Raw genomic sequence first — 18,763 nt, forward strand, 5'->3', positions numbered from 1 at the left:
CATAAAACACTGTCCTCTTTGAATCTACACTGGAAAGTGTTTGTGTGCTGTTCTCAAATAAAGTAGACGGTGTGAGACCAAACAAAAATGCTTTATTTACATTGTGTGATGGTTTCAAACAGTAAAATAATGTGAAGGGTTTCTAACGTATATTACGATGTTCTCCCCGACTCGACCTTCAGGAAAGTGAGTGTGGAATATCTCGGCTTGTTTGGCAAATCGGTTTTCCAGCAGGAATGAAGCGATCTCCTGAAGGGTAAAGAAACAAAGAAATTCAGTCTTGTAATTGTACAAATGATTGAAAAAATACAACTGCGACTAATGTTCTTAAAAATTTACTTTGTTTAATAACAATAAGACATGCCATTGTAGATTGTCATTAATATAAGATATAAATAGAAAAGTGGTCAAATAGTTTGAATTTTAATCTGGACTAAAATTAAATATTTTCTTTTAAATATACATAATTCTTCTAGATCTGCTGATATGCTGATTCTTTATCACTGATCCTTTTGTGTGCAATTGAAGCTGTTTTATCCGTTCTTTATTTATTTTTCTTTTATATATTGACATTTTTAATGGGTTACTTGTATCCTAATTCAGAAATTCATAACTCAAGTTCCAGCATCGTCATATGAAAATTAGATTTTTTCACATGCCTAATGCACCTCAAAATCTACAGTTCTTCAGTGCTTTAATTTATTAATCTGGAAGTAAGTATTTTTTAATTAAAAATGCATATCTAATAGATATTTAAGAAATTTAATACATTTAAAATCCCACTGCATTAGATACTTTTTATCACTTAAAACTTATCTAACCGTTTAAATTTTATCCTGCCTTAAAATGACCTGAACGTTATTGCAGTTAAATATCAGGGTATGGTTCACCTTCTCCAGACAGTCAAACATCACCACATGAGTGGGCAACATCTCCTGAGAGGAGAAGGATCTTCTCATCCAGCTCAGAGCATCACTGAAGAACATCTCCGCTTCATCCACATACTCTTTATTCCCCGTCAGGTCCGGTGGACACTCCAGAAAACGCAGTTTGAGAGGACAGTGTAGATGACTGGAAAACACAAACACCAAACGGCTAACTACAATCGTATTCTTTTCATTCCTAAAAACACCCTGAACTTTTATCATTATAGACGTGTCCTTACATAAGAAAAATCACAGATGAGATCTCGATTATATCTCAACTATTTCTCCGAGAAGTGAACGAAAGAGAAATGTTTGCTTAAGTCTCATCTGTGTCCGAGATATTTCTCGATATGAACACATTTCTCATCACATTTAATAATCATCACATTTACTTGAACAACGGTCTTATTTGTTTCTGTTTTAAGCACTTGTAGGAGAAATACCTGAGATTAATTTGAAGCCTAAATGAAACACAGCTGAGCAATAACATCCTGCTGTGTTTTACAAAAATGTTTTCTCAATGTTTCGTTAGTGTTTCTTAGTGTGCCGATGTCAAACTTTGAATCTGGTGCTGAATGTCACCTGTACAGTGGCGTGGAGTGACAGGGCATGAGGAACAGGACGTCAGGTGACCTCTGACCCCCGCTGTGGTCACACAGACGCTGCAGGTCACTCATGACGTCTAGAGTTCCACGCTGGTGAATCAGACCCGTATATATCGCTGGAATCAGATTGGACACCAGCAGGAGGACAGCAGCAGGTTTCCTCCACGTCTGGAGCTTCGCTAAAGACATGCCTGCAAACAAAAGAGCCCATGTAGACCGGTTTCTAAACCCAAATAACCCAAATTGACAAATACTCACCGCAAAATACGACACAGAAAGGCAACACGGGATAAATGAAGCGGAACTCTTTGTGCGCAAGGAAACTGCGAAGACAGGGTTTCATTAAAAGATATTTCAGAAAATAAAAGCGGAAGACGTCGAGTTCAGCGTACCTATATATCACTGTGGTCCATATGACGGTTATCAGGAGGATTCTGTGTTTTTTGGAGCTCAGCGAGCATCCGTGCAGAAAGAGAGGGAGATGTGGACCCACCACGACCAGAAAGCCCTGACTGAAGTACCAGTGCCACGGATGAGTCCCGTAAAACTCTCCCACGCTCTCAAGTACATTCAACTTCAGAAAATTCCACTGGACAAAAATCCACTGCAGATAAACAATTCATATAATATTTTTAATACACCTGATATATGTGCACTCTAAACTCCAGACACCATTTATGTTCTTGATTTCAACAACTTGACATGATGGAAAGTAGAAGTACCTTTCCATAAAACACAGAGTCGATCAGAGTAGAGATGGCCAGCGTAAGAGCCCTGAAGAATAACACAAACATGCATGAAGACAGAAAACACATCATGTTCAATCTTCCTGAACGTCACAGCTGTAGTGGAGGTGAGATTTACGCGATGGGAAAGCACTGCTGTGTGACGAGTCTCAGTTTGTTCTGTTCTCGGCACAGATGAAAGAACAGCAGAGGAATCCAGACGATGAGCGCTGTGGGCCGCACGACGACAGCCAGAGACACCAGACACAAATACTTCCAGCTGATGAGGACAGAACAGAGAGACGTGAGGAGACTTTCGACATCACACCGCTTACTGTGAAGCCACGACACCGAGTCATCAACCTGTTGTGCATTTTGGAACCCGGTAAGGGGTAAAAGCAAAGCGCCAGCGTGGTCAGAACCGTTTCCATGGTGTTGCTCAGAGTCCGAGTGCAGCAGTACCAGGTGAACCATGAGCACAGCTGACAGAAGAACTAAGAGACAACAGGGGGGTTAATAAAAGCTTTGCTTATAATTTACGGTCGTATAAAGAAACATGCAGTGTGTCAATGAACTTGAAGTATTTCATATCAATTATCCATTTGCCTAATATGTGATATAAAACAGACACAGGCTGATGGACGTGTCGCTCGTGTACATCATCATCATCTTACTGTCCATTTGGCCACATCCGGAGTTTCCCACTGCAGGACCAGACGGTACAGCTTCAGATCAGCATACGCACACAGCAGCGCTTGAAAAACACGAGGAACAAACACCTGCGCAGGTATTCATACAGGAAGGTTGAGATCACCGTGCTCATTTTTCATTGTAAATTATTCAAATGAAGTGTTTCTTTATGATTAGAAATAGACAGTTGTAGGCGGCAAAGGTCTTACCAAGAGTTGAACTGTGTCATAACCGATCAGCTGCAGGAATTTGTACATCAGAGCAAACAGAAGCGGATAAGAGCATCCACGGATTCCTTCCCTCCACTCCCACGTCTCATAGCCATACGTGAGGATTGTTAAAGAAGTCCTTCACAGTTTTATACAGTGAATATGCTTTAGAAATATATTACACAGATGGATGCAGCGATGAAGCAGTTAGTGTGAACAAGGATATTTGAAGACCATCCGATGGGAAATCTCCAGTGACTGCCAGTATTCATCTGGGACGAAGCTGGTCTGGACCAGAACACAGTTCACCAGACGAAATAAAATTGTAAAAACAATGACACTGACCCCAATGGCATCTGCAGAAATCCCAGAAAACTATTATTAGTAACATTCATTTAATGGCTGATTAAAAGTCTGACTTATATGCAATATTGTTTTAATAAAGGTTTATTTAATTGTTATATTATTGTGATTAAAATAGGATGTGTTTGTAGTGTTCTTATGCCAGTGTGAGTACTCTTACTGTGTGTGTTTGCTCTGCCGTCATCAGTGCTGTACAGAGTCGAGCTTCTTTTCCTCAGTTTGACAGTCTCACGTGACGAAGATTTGCTTTGTTTAAAGCGATCGCGAATCTTCTCCATGTCCCCAAATGAAGCTCACTGCTGTTCTAATGTGCTGCATTTCGATACCGGGCGTTTATAGTCATTTTTACCGCATTTACAGAGTTTTATTTACTTCGAACGTAGAAGCGGCATCCTCTTCCGTGTTTGAGTGGTGACGTCACGCCGACCCTCACAAATCAAAGGAAATGATAAGAGTAGCACATTTTTAATAAGTGTACAAATTAATTGTTGGTAGTTTCTGTCGAATATAAATCTGTTTTGTGATTGACACGGATAAATACGAACGCGTCTTTATACAAGTATATATCTAAATAAAGAGTAAACGCGTAATTTATTTTGGTCTGAGTGGGTTGCCGTAGTCATATCATTCGTCCTTGCTTGCATGTGGGTTAAATGGCATAACACTTCTCACGTAAGTTATTATATTACAGTTACCCGGTGAACGGACAAAAACTCTCAAGGTGAGTGTATATAAATATTAATAGCAAATAAAAAGTATATATATTTGTAGCCTTTGTTTATCGATACTATCTTCCACATTGTATTGCATTTTCTCCAGTAAGTATATAAAACACAATGCATCAGATTTCATCTGTTAATCAAATGTCATGAACTCCCTCCCGTCTCCTTTTCAGACGTTGATGTCTAGTTTTTCCCTCATGGGTTTCATGTTATAAGACAGAATCATGTTTGGAAGACGGATTCCCTTTCATCAGATCGCGGTGGCGACCCTGGTCGGAGTGATGGGGGGCGTGTACGTGTACAGACCCATGTTTGAGCCTCCCAAAAAACCTCAATCTGCACCAGATCAAGAGCTCGAACCCCAACCACAGGAGCAAAGATCAAGCAACCACACAAGAGACTGCTAACATCTATACACATGATGTGCCTGAAGTTGAATGTTTGTTATCTTCAATTTGTTGTTTTCAGAATAAATTACCTTATTAAAATTCTAAAACGTTCTACTGTATTCGTCAAAGCATTGTTTTTTATCGCAACGTTTTAAACGTAATTTGTAGCGTTGCGATGACAGTTTCCACCACACGGTGGCACTACAAGCACACGAACAGCTTTTGCACATTTGTGCACACACGCGACAGGTTCGCTAAGTTTTGTTGTTGTTGTACAATAGATCAAACATTTTGTTTTGTTGACGCGCAAAGTGCGGCACTTATCAAAGGTTAACATTTAAAACTGCATTCCAATTGTGCTAAAGGGAGAGGAAAGAAATAACACCGTACTATGCCCAAGGCTAATACATATTAAAGGGATACTTCACCCAAAAATGAAAGTTCTGTCATTATTTACTCACGTTCGAGTTGTTCATTTCTTTCTTCAATGAACACAGAGAAAGATGTTTGGAAGAATGCTTATAACCAGCCAGATTTAGTAAGAAAAATTACTTACAATTTTCTTATTTTGTTGAGCACAAAATGAGACATTTTGAAGAATGTAGGACAGCTAACAGTTCTGGGGCACTTTTAACTACCATTGTTTTCCTACCTTTAGGAATAAACATTCATTTAAACGTATATCTCAGTGTTCATCGAAACAAAGACATGTACAAAGCTTTGGAACAACTCGAAGGTGAGTAAAAGCCGACAGAATTTTTATCTTGGGTGAACTATCGCTTTAAGGACGTTGCGGAAAGCGTCACACGACGTAATTAATATTCATGAGCTCCGGCTTGCCCATAGTAGGATTGGGGTTTCTGTGCGGAAAGTGTTGCGTCACAGCACGCACGGCCGCAACTGAAGCTTCATGTGGGTGTGGGAGCAACTTTAACAAAGTCTCCACAAAGTCTCTTGTACGTCTCGTGTGCTTCAATATTTTCGAGAAAGACTTTACCATCAAACATCGCAATAAAAGACCTCCATAACTCTTCTGGTAAGAACATTTATTATCTTTTATAAAGTCGTCGGAGGATGCTGATAACAGTTTGATCACATCCGATGTGTCGCGTTACATATCTCTTGACAACACATTTGTTAAAGTTCGTGTTATATATATAACATGTTACGTTTAGTCTTTGGATAGTGTAATAATGTATATTCGTCAGTGTGATGATATATTTTCTGTGTGTCTTAGACACGTTGCGTATGTATTTGTGTAGTTTTGTGCGTTATAAAAAGACTTTGTGATTAATGTGCAGCTGCTGTTCAGATGTGTTCACAAAACACGTGGCATTTACTTAAAACAGAGCTTACCATCTCTGTGCATAACTCCAATAGTAATATTCTAAGTGCTGATAGCAGATCAGTGTTTAAAAAAGGACTTCTACCTGTAAATGTTGCCTTACCTGGCTGGGAAAAAACACTGGCTCACTCCCATATCACGTGACCTGCGAGGAATGCGAAGTTTCATGGTGTTTTTTTCTTTTCTAAATGATCAGATGTCATGTCCTGCTGAAAAATCTTTTTTTTGGAGGAAAACTACAGTTTGGCTAAAAGTTGGGAGCGTTCACCTCATGTCATTTCGAGCCTGTTTGAGTTTCTTTCTTCTGCAGAACATGAAAGAAGATATTTGGAAGAATGTTGGCAAACAAACAACGCTAAACCCCATTTACTTCAATTGTATGAACCACTGAGACATTTATCAAAATATCTTCTTTTATGTTCTAATGAAGAAGGCGTCACTCTTTCTCTCATCAAATGGCAGTTTTAACATAATGCCGTTTTTACACAGTTCTTTTTCATATAATGTAAGTGTACGGTGATGTAGCGTTCCTCACACAAAACGTTTCTTTTGAGTTGTTGGAATATTACACATTTGTGTGTGTTTGTTGTGCGCCAGTCCCTTGACTTTCAGATCGTCGGAGAGTCTTTACATTTCACGAAACATCTCTGTTTGTGTTTCACAGATGAAAGAAAGCATTGCGGGTTCGTTACGTTGTTTGTGGTTTCGTATGTTGAGTAGACATGACAGCATTTTCAATATGGTCTCAGAAACGCAGACTGCACGTGTGAGAACTTTCCAGAAAGTTCCCACTAATTTCAGCTGGTTTATCTGTTTTTTAATGAAAGCAGATGGACTGACGGAGTGAACTTAAGCCGTGTGTGTGTGTGTTTGATTTAAGCAGGGCTTTTGGCAGTGTTGGGAATGGATGGTCACATGACGGGATGCCAAGAGCACATGAGCACCAGCTGATGGTTATTAGATGAGCCTGATGTTAAACAATTCAGACAATCTTAAAACTCTGTTCCCACTCTGGAAAGACCCTTTATATAAGCTGTTTAGTGTGTGTTTGTGTGTGTTCACACTCACATTCATTTGAATTGGAATGCTTTTAGTCAAACGGATGAAAGCACGATTTGGTCCAGTGGTCAAAAATCCTCATGTTAATATTTGCTTGATCATTATCATTAGTGCCATTGCTCATACTTTAGGTTAGTACTTCGAGCAAACATCTCACCTTAGACAAACTTTGGCACGTAACCCGTCCCGCACAATGTGTGACCGACATGAAGAGGACGGAGTATTGATTCAATTCTGATTCACTTCGATTCCAAACTGGTTCTCAAGATCGCCATAGGTTGATGCCGGGAAAAACCTTTGCACGTAAAATGAATAATTTGTGTGCTAGATTTACTCTTTAATGCAAATGTCTGTTTAGCGTATGTCACTAGAGAGTCTCAAACTATGTTTAACGCTTTTCACACATTGATGTTTTAAAAGGGAAGTGGATGACTTCATAAAAGACGAAAGAAGGACCTGTCAGAGCGTGACTGTTGTTGCGGAGCTCGGGTGCGAAAGTGTGCGCACATCTCCGGCTCTCTCCATTAGCATTGGCGTGCCGCCCAGGGTGGTGCTGCTGGGAATGTTTGATAAAGCCTTCGCTTTCTTCTCTTCCCTTCATTTCTCTTTGGCTTTATCCAGATCCTCATCACTGCATCACAGTGCTGTTTTGGTTTAGACTGGAAGCGTGAGACTGGGCGTTTCGGTGAGTTATGTGAGGCCCGTCGAGTTGTGTTGAACAGGGATGACTCAATTTTTTCTTAAATTGGTTGTTTAAAATGTCACAGACACGTCAGATGATGATAGAGCTGAACGCTTGATCTCTTGTGTCCAGAACCGATGGGTTTTGAAGGGTTTGTGTGTTCATGCAGATGTAGCACATGGAGAAGATTGTGAAGTGGCTTTCCAGAAATCAAATCTCTGTCTGATCATCAGTGTTTTGGTCTTATATAATGTGAATGTGTGAGACTTATGGAAGAAAACAAGTGACAGAAAGATTTGGGTGTTTTATATTAATCCAGTGAAAGCATCTTACTTTCAGCAGATTTAGCCTCATAAGAGCCAGATTCTGGGATTGTTTGCTTGTGTGGTGTAACCAAGTTCAATGTTTCATGAAATCTGTTTTGTACATACAGAAATGACACCACTATTGCAGACGTCTGTTTTAAAACTCAGTCATAATATTCTATAAACAGTGTTGGGTGTCACTTGTTACTGTTTTATTTACTTTTCCCTTGAAAAAGTAAAGTAAGGGATTATTTTCACTGTAATTTAATAAATTACTTTTTATGTTATTACCCTAAATACTGTGTGCAATAGTGGAATTGGCATAAAATTCATAGTCTAACTTTAAAATGCATGTATTAATGTGCAATTCTCACTTTTTTAATTCTCACAGTTAATAATACTACTTTATGTAGTTTTATATTATTTATTTGAATGAATTAAAAGAGCCATTTCATGTCAATCCTTAAATCACTTAACTAGGGATTTTAAGCTCCTTCTTTGGTTTATGTAGTGTCCAACAACAAGTTTATGTACATTTCGTAATAATAGGTAGTTATTCAATTTCTTAGAGATTCAATAGAGATTAATTTGTGCAGTTAGATAATTATACTATTGAATATGTAATAAGTAACTAGTAATTCATTACTTTTTCGTAGTAACTTGCCCAACACGGTCTATAAACTCCTGATAGCCTTGAAAAAAAATTGCAGTTTTTTGTGACCGGAGTATGATTTGACTTTATGCTTTATAGAAATGTATTAACAACATTAAGAGCAGAATAGCTAAATGGCATCTGCAATCGAGTGATCTCTATATCATTTCTCAGAATGACGAATTTCACTTTTTAGATGGATGTTTATGTAAGAAGCAACTGTAACCTAAATTCACGTCTCATATCGACATCTTACACCAACATCTGAAAACCACAACCTGTAATTCTTCATTTTTGAACATCACATTGAACTTAACAAACTTTGACTTGGCTTTTAAAGTTGGATCTTTATTTCATATGAAGTCTGCTTGTTTTTATATTGTCTAGTGCAAAAACATCCCAACAATTGAAAGTTATCTAAACTTTATGGGGTTAAATACTATAATGGCTGGAAACACTGGAGCGTGCTGTTTCGTGTCCGAGTGCTTTACTAACAGAAATCAAATTGTATTGATGCGTTATTTACATATTCAGATGCTTCGTTTTTTAGGACAAAGTATTTATTTGTTTATAGTCGTTTTTTGATGTGTTGAGTAGCAGTTGAGTTGAGGTTTTGTCAGATGACTGATAGCATCACACAGCGCTTTAAAGTTTCACAGAATGTTTCCTCCGTCCTCCGCTGATTTTATCTTTGACAAACATTCTGAGCTCAGTACACCAGTCAACTTTAGTCAGCAATGTTCACCCAAAATATGACAGTTGTCTTATCATTTACTCGCCCTCGTGCCGTCCCACATGAACAAGTGACTTTTCTTCTTCTTTTGAACACACACACCAACATTGAAGCTCAAACTGACTCCAGCGAGTTCATGTCTTCTGAACGTTAACTGTCTGTTTGTGAGAGAAAAACATTTATATTTTGAGATTGCTTAGTGGTCAGTATGTCACTCATTCATGAAAACAAAACATCAAAGTTAAAATATGACGGCACATCCATAACATTACAGTGAAGTCTTTGGACTACTTTATTGCTTGGTGTTTCTTTTTGTTTTTGAGCCTCATAAAATAAGTTTTATAGACATTTTTATCTGCAAATGTATTCACCTGAAGAAAAGGTCGTTCATAAATTAGCGTGATTTTCATATTTGGGTGAACTCTGCCAACGGACCTTTGAAAAACCTTGTCAAGACGAAAAATGAGACTCGTGGATACGGTTTGATTGGTGTTGATGTGTGTTGTGCTTTTGATTCTGACTATTTTATTGATCATCTGCAGCAAAGGGACTAAAGCTGAGCGTTATACAGTACATAGTACAATTTCTACATTTTGACCATAATCAGTATCATATCCAGTGTTGGACAGGTTACTTGAATAAAGTAGTTAATTACTAGTTACTAATTACATATTCAAAAGTGTTATTAGATTACTGTACAAATTACTCTCTCCAAAAAGTATTTCATTTCTAATTACTTTCTATATCAACCTTCAATTGTTAAGTGATTCAAGGATAGTCATGAAATGGTTCTTTTAATTCATTCATATAAATAATGTAAAACTACATAAATAAGTGTTATTAACTGACCAAAGTATTACAAATGTGAGAATTATACATAAAACACGGATATTAAACTTAGACTTTCAATTTTGATGTCATTTCCACTATTGCACACACACACATATATTACACGCAGTTTATAGTTTAATTACATCAGAAGTAACTGTAATTAAATTACAGAAACAAATTACTTTTACAAGGGAATAGTAATTAAACTACAGTAACTATTACTTAGTAACTAGTAACCCCCAACACTGATCATATCTAATAATCATTTAGTTTTTTGCCCTAGAATAGCACTTTAATACTTTACATAAAATGAGGGAAAGAAAGAGACAGAGACTGCACAACTACTGTCCTGATTGTCCTCTGGAGACCTTGGAAATGATGGTGTTTTGTTTTCCAAAACATTCCCATTATAGCTTCTTGAGCATTTTCCACACCTGTGTCACTTGCTGCTATTTTTATCTGGTGTTTTGCGGGACTTGTGAGAAAGAAATTGCCTTTTGGTGTCATTTTTCATCACAATAATATTGATAATGTGTTTTATTCAGTATATAATTGGGAGTTGTTACAGACTTTGTGTGTGTGAGTGAGATTGTTGTTAAAGAATACTAACGTTCAGGGCTGTAACTCTAGGAATTCTGGGTACTGGCTGTGAATAGCATCAGGTTTTATGTTTCCTGAACTTGTAGGTCCGGTCGTCCCTCCCACCACTGTCTAACTCCAATCTATTCAGTGTTTCTCTAATGACCTCTTCAGAAACTCTCAGCGGCTCCAGACGTTAAGCGGCTTACGCTCGAGACGCTCTTTAGTGCCGGTGGGGAAAGAATGCGGCGTTTGTTTGAGTTTTATGTTGGCTATCATATGATCCGCTTCAACAGCAAACACACAGAGCCAATGTCCTCCATTTAAAACTGAGACATCTCTGAAGGCTTTTCTAACTCGCATTCATGACTCTTGTGAACGTGTCAAGACAAGATCACATTTGGAAATCACAGCTCTGTAAAATACTCTTAACACACACTTAACATTCATACATACACACGTTTAAAGGGTTAGTTTGTGTTAAAATGAAGGTTTCGTCATCGTTAACTTGATCTTCTGATGTTGATGAAGTTTAGCAGGATGTTGGTTGTGATGTTTTTCTCTTTCACAACATGATGTAATGTGTAACTGTTGAAGTCCTGAAGACAAACCTGGAGGTTAACTGAATGTGTTCAGGTGTGACGGTGTTTCCTCGTCGGGTGTTTTCCTTGTGTTTCAGTATTAATGGATTTTCCTGCTCATTTATATAATGAGGATAATATTCTGCGATTGTTTTCAAATAGAAATATGGCGGTGCTTTTGCAAATGTGTCTATTTCTTCTTTTTTGTTTCCTGTTACCGAATCAACATTTGTAAAGCAGATGATATCACTCGCCTTCCTTCCACATTTGAAAGAAATCATACACTGTTTGGATAAAATGTACAAAACCTGATAAATGTAACAATATATTTGTCTGAAGAATTTCTTAAACGTTGTTTGTCACTGCGTCTGTCTGGAGAAGTTTTGGAATGATGGAATGTGTTTCTGTTTGTGTATTTGTACATGTGTGTATTGCAAGTCATGATGTCTATGAAGTCCTCATAAAACATGTGAACCTAACATGTGTGTGTTGTGTGTTTTAGGTGTTCTCTCTCTCTCTGGCTCTCAGTATGTCTGATGGGGACTATGATTACCTCATTAAGTTTTTGGCTCTGGGGGACTCTGGGGTGGGAAAGACCAGTTTCCTTTATCAGTACACAGACAGCAAATTCAACTCCAAGTTCATCACCACAGTGGGAATAGACTTCAGAGAGAAACGAGTGGTGAGTGCTTTTTTCAACCTTTAGAGAATTAAAGTTGCATATTGACTTCTTTTTGATCTGTGCATCAACGTGACATTGAGGGTTTTTTTGCCAGTGTTTATTTAATCATGCTTGTCATCATATATATATATATATGCCAGTATAATGTTGTGTTTTCATAACTATGCAAAAGAGGCACATATCTCACCGTCTCATTGGTTCAGATCTGTACTGTGTCTTTATACCTGTGTTTACTTGACTGTGAAATCACCTGCACATGGAAAAATGGCCCTAAGGATAACAGTGACCGACTGTTCATGCGTAAACCACAGCTTTACAGACACACACGAACGCATTTGTCTGAGCGCAGTCATGAATTTTAGATGCTGATTAAAAACACACAGAACTCCGGAGTAAATACAGACACGCTCAGAGTCATAACACTTTTCCTGAATGATGCACAACACCCTCGGGCAGCTTCACCTGTTGACTACACATTGTGTTATGCAAACTAGGGCAGTCTGTACAATCCTAAAACTATCACACACACGTTTTAATTACTCCAGATGGCACATAATGATGAATTGTCTGTTTACACATTATAAAGTAATAAATTGTTTTATGCTTACAAGAACTTTTGCATTCAGGAAACTGCAGTGACAAGTACAGTTACAGAACCTTCAGTACAGCTGTGTGCGAGTGTGATAGAGAATGTGTACATGTGTGTGTGATGGAGGATTTGTGCATGTGTTTGTATGTGTGTGTGTGTTTGTATGCATGTGTGTTTCTCTGCGTATGTGTGTGTGTGTGCGTTTGTGAGAGAATATGTGCATGTGTTTGTCTATGTATGTATGTGCGTGTATTTCTCTGCATATGTGTGTGTGTGTGTGTTGTTGAGTGTGGGCGTGCGTTTGTGTGTGTGTTTGTGATGGAGAGTTTGTGCATGTGTTTCTCTGCATATGTGTGTGTGTTGTTGAGTGTGTGTCTGTGTGAGAGCGAATGTGTGAATGTGTTTTTTCTGCATGTGTGTGTGTGTGCGCGCGCGCGCGCGCGTTGTTGAGTGCATGTGTGTGTGTGTGAAACAGAGAGTTTGTGCACGTATGTGTGTGTTTGTGTTGTTGAGTGTGTGGGTACGCTTGTGTGTGTGCATGCTTTTGTGTGTGAGAGGGAGAGAACGTGTATATGTGTTTCTCTGCATGTGTGTGTGCATGTTGTTGAGTGTATGAGTGTGTTTGTGAGAGAGATTGTGTTTGTGTGTGTGATAGAGAGTTTGTGCATTTCTTTCCCTGCATGTGTGTTTGTGTTGTTGAGTGTGTGGGTGCGTTTGTTAGAGAATGTTTGCATATGTTTGTGTTTGTGTGTGTTCGAGAGAGAGAATATGTGCACGTGTTTCTCCGCGTGTGTGTGTGTTGGTGTTGTTGAGTGTGTGTGTGTGTGTGTGTGTGCATGTGTTTGTGTTGTTATGCGCGCGTGTGTAATTAGAGAATGTGTGTGTGTTTAAGGGATGGGTGAATTCAGGAAACTCCCAGTTTCACACAGTTCCTCCTTAAGAACACACACTTGTGTGTTGATGTTTTACAGATCCAGAATCCAGAAATGAATCACTTTCAGCTCTCAGTCACCACAAGTGTTATTGATGCACAATCAAGCACAATCACAAAAAAAACTCACACAGTCAGAATTCAAAGAATCATATGAGTTGAGTTTGATGAAGAGATTTTTCAAGTGTGATGGCAGCAGACGTTTTGTAAGCCGGTTCAGAAGTGAAGTGATAAAAGCTCCTCTCATCTCATCTCTCTTCAGGTGTATAAATCTAACAGTCCTGATGGGACGGCTGGGAGAGGTCAGAGAATTCACATCCAACTGTGGGACACGGCCGGTCAGGAGAGGTGATGACGTCAGATTTTTCTTTTGCTTTTACATTTACATTTAGGCATTTGGCAGATGCTTTTATCCAAAGCGACTAACATTGCATTATCCTATACATTTTACATAGGCATATGCATTCCCCTGGGATCGAACCCACAACCTTGTGTTGTTAACGCGACGCTCTTACCACTGAGCTACAGGAAAGCTTTTCAGAGTCAGTTTTATTTTTGTCAGTCGTTTGATAAATATCCTCTGCTCTCACACTCCGGCAGGTTTCGCAGTTTGACCACAGCGTTCTTCAGGGACGCCATGGGCTTTCTGTTGCTCTTTGACCTCACGAACGAGCAGAGCTTTCTTAATGTCAGGAACTGGATGAGTGAGTTTTAATTCAATTCTGTTCAATTCTTTCTTTGACCTTACTGAGAATCACACACACATCTGAACTCAAGTTTAATCGAATGCATTATCCTGAAACATCTTTATTCATTTTAGTTTCTGATGAAAAGTAATTATTTTCATTGTGCTAAAGCTACCATACAAATTCATCTCTTACTGTAATATCTGTCGCAGGTCAGCTGCAGACGCATGCGTACTGTCAGAATCCTGACATTGTGCTGTGTGGGAATAAATCTGATCTGGATGACCAGCGCGCTGTGAAAACTGAGAGCGCACGAGAACTGGCTGAGAAATACGGGTGAGACACCACAGTTTCAATAGATCTCGTCGGTTCTCATTCACCGAAACAAAATGTTGACCGCTGGCAAACTGTAATAGGATTTAAAACATCATTCTGCACTTCATCTTCTTATCAAATTCCAGGTCGTGATGTAATCTCAACACTGTTGGCTATTTCAAAAGCGGGAGGGGTCACTTAGTATATCCTGCCCTAACTTCCTCTTTCAGTGGAAATCCCATCAGCGCATTAACAAAGCTGCTCGTTTCAAAGTACTTTAGTGGGGTGATTCTCACGAAACCGCTGAAACATCATGGCAATAAAGAATTTAATTATAAAACATACAGTTTGATGACACAGAAAATGATCATTATAAAGATAATTGGATTCTTTACTTAGGACGTAAGAATTAATTGGTTTTTTTTCTGCTGAAATTCTCATAAACGTGACGCGACCCGATTTCTCTGCGTGAGTATGTTTTGTAATTTAAACAGAGTAAAATTCTTATATTCCGGAAAACACAACCGGATGAACTTAGACGTTCTCAAATAACAAAAAATGATTATTCAGAATATTATTAGGCTTATCATAATATTCATGTGTAATAAAAATGAAGAAATAGTGGAAGAAAGAAGTGTCCAGGACTGATATTCTCATCCTCCGTAATGTTTTTTAAAGAATGTTTAAACACACACAAAGATATTTACATTAAGTTTGATTTGATGTGAAGAAACACATCTACAAGCATCTTTTAAATGGCTAACAAGTTAACAAATGACTTTATATTTTTCTAGTTAAAAACGTATTATTCTCTTGTCACGCTGCGTATACAACTTTATCCCTTCTCTTTACCAATACAGTTAGTCTTCCACATTTAAAGAAATTTTACTTATAAAATATACTCCATTAATGTCTTATTATGTATGATTAATAAAACCTTTCTTTGGCATCATGGCTTCGCTTGTTTTTAGCCAAACATGATTGACAGTTTTAAATGGTTACTGTAATGAGAATTTTTATTGTAATTTTTTATTGTGTCAGTAAAAGTTTATAAATGAATGTCTTTAAACACATCATATCTTGTTTTAAATGAATATGAAGGACACTTGATACAAGTGTTTTTAAGAAAATCCGTTTTGACATCTTGAAAGCCAGATTTCGTGAGAATCACCCAATGAGACGTTGTTCCTGTCCTGTTTCTGTTTATTAAGATGATTGTGACAGCAAAAGAAAGGATTTGAAAAAAATGTATTTCAGGTACATCGACAATTAACACACAGCCTTCACACAGAGTGATGCAACACACACTACTGCTATGGCACCTCCCACAAACATGAGCACCCCTTTTCTGAAGGATGGTGCCCCAAAATTCAAAAATACAACAAACTCTTCAAACGCATAAAATAACACAAAATATATTCTCCTAAAGAAGTCTCACGCAAGGCATGCTGGGAACTGAAAATCATTCTGAACAATCGTGTTGAATTAACTTGCTTGAATTAAGTTAAACAAACTCAAAAGCAAGTTACATGAACTCTGTATGGAACTATTTAAGTTAGTATAATTAAAATGAAGTTTACACTACTTTAACTTCATAATTACTTTGAGCATTCGGGTTTACAGTGCGTCATACGTGTTCTCAGGGTGTGTGTGATGTGTGTTTTCAGGGCCGCGTCTGTGCTCTGTTTGTCTAACATGAAGGCTGCTCGCATGAAGATTGTGGCGTCCCGCAAAGCTAATATTTACTGAGCTCATGTGAGAAGTCGTGAATTTGGACGAGCACATTTGTGCAAACGTATGAATGCATCCAGATGGCTGCTCATCAGTTCATCTTTTCTTCGTATTCATGTCATTTCAAAGCAACGCTGGCATCATTTTTACATCTCCGGGGTAAATTTCAAAGCGGGCAGAATTGACTGGCAACTAAAGCTCAGTCAGATGTCAGAGACAGATATTTGGATTCGTCAAGAAAGAAGTGCTTGTGTTTTATGTGTTGAATGTTATCAGTGTTCACAAATTCTGTTGACTGAAGTTTTGCACCCAGGTGTGTCTTTATACAAACACGTAGAATTAAAAATGATAACAACACTTTCTGTATACGATTTATGTTACAAGCACGGTATTCATCAGGCAAATTGTTAACCTTTTTTTAGGGCTGTGATGTTTATGAATATAGTCTTCTACTATTCCACTTAACAGTGTATTATTAGGGCTGTCTAGTGATTAATAGGGGTTAATCGCATCCAGAATAAAAGTTTGTGTTTACATAATATATGTATGTGTAATGTGCATGTTACCTTTGTGTTTATAAATACATACAACCATATATTAAAGAAAAATATAAAAATGAATAAAGTTTATATGTAATTAAAATTATTGGTAAATATCAATAATTCACTCAAAAAATGTAATAAATATATATTAGGGCTGTCAAACGATTAATCGTGATTAATATGCACAGTCCACAGACATATATTAGGTAAACATGAACTTTTACTCTGGATGCGATTAATCGATCGATAGCCCTAATATATTTACATCTATGTGTATATTTTTGTGTTATGAATACAAAATTAATATGCACAATGCACGGACACATTATGTTAACACATACTTTGGATGCGATTAATCGTTTGATAGCCCTATAACTGACAGTCTTATTTACACATTGCAAAATTTTAATTGTATTTCTTGACATCGCCAGGGTGCCGTACTTTGAGACGAGCGCCGCGAGCGGAGAGAACGTCAGTCAAGCCGTTGAGGTTCTGCTGGATCTCATCATGAAGCGAATGGAGAGATGTGTGGACAAATCCTGGATCCCGGACGGAACGGTCCGCAGCAACGGCCACAGCACCACCGATCTCACAGAGCCGCGGGACCCCGAACAGAGCAAGTGTGCCTGCTAGTGATGTCACTTCCTGCTAACGGTAATGAAGCAGTGAAGCGTAAATACTTTATTAACCTCAAGGCCGGTCACCAGACGCCACATTTCAGGGCTTTGCGAACATATTGCACCAAATCTTTAATCCATAACCTTTCTTTGATGTGTTGCTAGACCATCTGTGTCTCACACACACACCGATGTAGTGTTTAATACTAGACCTGCACAAACACATGCAGTGAATGTCATTGCTTCTCTGGGTCTGGTTTTTATATCTTCTTTATTTTGACAGAAATCTTTCGAATCACTGTATAGTGTCATTATTATTTAGATTATACTTTGTTCGTTTCATTTGCAAATTCTTCGAAGTATGATTTAAGAATAAATCCATGACTGACTAGACTAGACTAGACTAGACTAGACTAGACTAGACTAGACTAAACTAGTTTGTGGGTTTGTGCAGAATTAATAAAAGCCACTTTAATGCCACATTTTTTAAATAATTAAAGTTAAAGAGCACTTTTAAGTGTGTCGCTATGTTATCTTTAGTTGTGTAGATGTTTTGACAAAATAACTGTTTAGATGTTGTATGCATATGTAGATTAGTGGTTATCGTATATTGTACATTTGTTTAGACATTCGCCTGGTGTTGGTTGGGTTTTTCGTGCTTCTGGTCTCATGTAACAGGACACACTGCAATGTTGAATACTATTAAGAATCTTTATCTGCAAACCAGACATGTCAAAACTTAAAAAGAAAAGGGGATATCAAGTACAGACAGGTTTTTTTGAGTGTGTCTCATTTGAACGTTTGTCATTTTAAAAAAAACGAATGTAGATCATTTGGTTTAGTTTACAGAATCAACCAACATGCTTTATTCTACTGTAGTGCCTTGACCACTGCGCCATTGCCAAACACTGTCTCTTGTGCCAAATACTGTAACTACTGTAATTGAGAAAATAAATATTTTATTTATTACGTTGTCTTTTGTTTTTCTCATAACCGTATTTGAAATCTACATGCGTGTCTGATGAAATGTGAAATTGCAAAACAGAGCATTCAAGGTTTTACTTTGCGTGGTTGCATTACACGTTGCCTCACAAAGGACTCCTGTTTAAATTTAATGAAGCTCTTTAACAGTCATCGTGCCACAGAAGTACAGTGTAAACTTATATTGAAACATTTTATTTACACCTTCATGTTCATTGTACAATTTCGGTCAATTAACTCAGTTAAATTAAAAAATGACTGAATATAAATGTCACATGAAGCTCATTGGCGGC

General features: G+C 37.9%; 3 protein-coding genes across 4 annotated transcripts; 2 read left to right on the forward strand and 1 right to left on the reverse strand.

The window, feature by feature from the left end:
• Positions 1–72: 72 nt before the first annotated feature.
• On the reverse strand, positions 73–3,938 carry pigb (phosphatidylinositol glycan anchor biosynthesis, class B). The gene is made up of 12 exons (XM_056765735.1): positions 3,679–3,938; positions 3,382–3,511; positions 3,156–3,273; positions 2,931–3,035; positions 2,620–2,750; positions 2,396–2,536; positions 2,254–2,305; positions 1,924–2,135; positions 1,790–1,854; positions 1,509–1,722; positions 891–1,071; positions 73–249 (listed from the first exon to the last, which is right to left on the reverse strand). The coding sequence occupies exons 1-12, from the start codon at positions 3,794–3,796 to the stop codon at positions 115–117; spliced, it is 1,602 nt and encodes a 533-aa protein (XP_056621713.1). The 5' UTR covers positions 3,797–3,938; the 3' UTR covers positions 73–114.
• A 104-nt stretch (positions 3,939–4,042) lies between these two features.
• LOC130435261 (protein PIGBOS1) lies at positions 4,043–4,748 on the forward strand. Its single transcript, XM_056765739.1, has one exon. It carries the CDS (start codon positions 4,465–4,467, stop codon positions 4,645–4,647), a length of 183 nt encoding a protein of 60 aa, XP_056621717.1. The 5' UTR covers positions 4,043–4,464; the 3' UTR covers positions 4,648–4,748.
• A 757-nt stretch (positions 4,749–5,505) lies between these two features.
• On the forward strand, positions 5,506–18,458 carry rab27a (RAB27A, member RAS oncogene family). Of its 2 annotated transcripts, none has more exons than XM_056765737.1 (6): positions 5,506–5,665; positions 11,899–12,078; positions 13,861–13,946; positions 14,199–14,302; positions 14,497–14,620; positions 17,304–18,458. In XM_056765737.1, the coding sequence occupies exons 2-6, from the start codon at positions 11,926–11,928 to the stop codon at positions 17,503–17,505; spliced, it is 669 nt and encodes a 222-aa protein (XP_056621715.1). In that variant the 5' UTR covers positions 5,506–5,665; positions 11,899–11,925; the 3' UTR covers positions 17,506–18,458. The 2 variants fall into 2 exon arrangements, with proteins under 2 accessions (XP_056621715.1, XP_056621716.1); XM_056765738.1 differs by lacking the exon at positions 5,506–5,665 and adding an exon at positions 7,581–7,718.
• Positions 18,459–18,763: the final 305 nt, after the last annotated feature.

The sequence above is a fragment of the Triplophysa dalaica genome, chromosome 14, assembly GCF_015846415.1.
Source record: "Triplophysa dalaica isolate WHDGS20190420 chromosome 14, ASM1584641v1, whole genome shotgun sequence".
In the NCBI taxonomy this organism is placed as follows: Eukaryota; Metazoa; Chordata; class Actinopteri; order Cypriniformes; family Nemacheilidae; genus Triplophysa; species Triplophysa dalaica.

Coding starts and splice junctions, on each gene's coding strand:
- rab27a (XM_056765737.1), top strand. CDS start 11,926: ATGTCTGATGGGGACTATGATTACCTCATTAAGTTTTTGGCTCTGGGG. Junction 12,079..13,860: donor ACTTCAGAGAGAAACGAGTG/GTGAGTGCTTTT, acceptor ATCTCTCTTCAG/GTGTATAAATCTAACAGTCC. Junction 14,621..17,303: donor GAACTGGCTGAGAAATACGG/GTGAGACACCAC, acceptor TGACATCGCCAG/GGTGCCGTACTTTGAGACGA.
- pigb (XM_056765735.1), bottom strand. CDS start 3,796: ATGGAGAAGATTCGCGATCGCTTTAAACAAAGCAAATCTTCGTCACGT. Junction 3,036..3,155: donor ATGACACAGTTCAACTCTTG/GTAAGACCTTTG, acceptor ATACCTGCGCAG/GTGTTTGTTCCTCGTGTTTT. Junction 250..890: donor TGTTTGACTGTCTGGAGAAG/GTGAACCATACC, acceptor TTTACCCTTCAG/GAGATCGCTTCATTCCTGCT.
- LOC130435261 (XM_056765739.1), top strand. CDS start 4,465: ATGTTTGGAAGACGGATTCCCTTTCATCAGATCGCGGTGGCGACCCTG.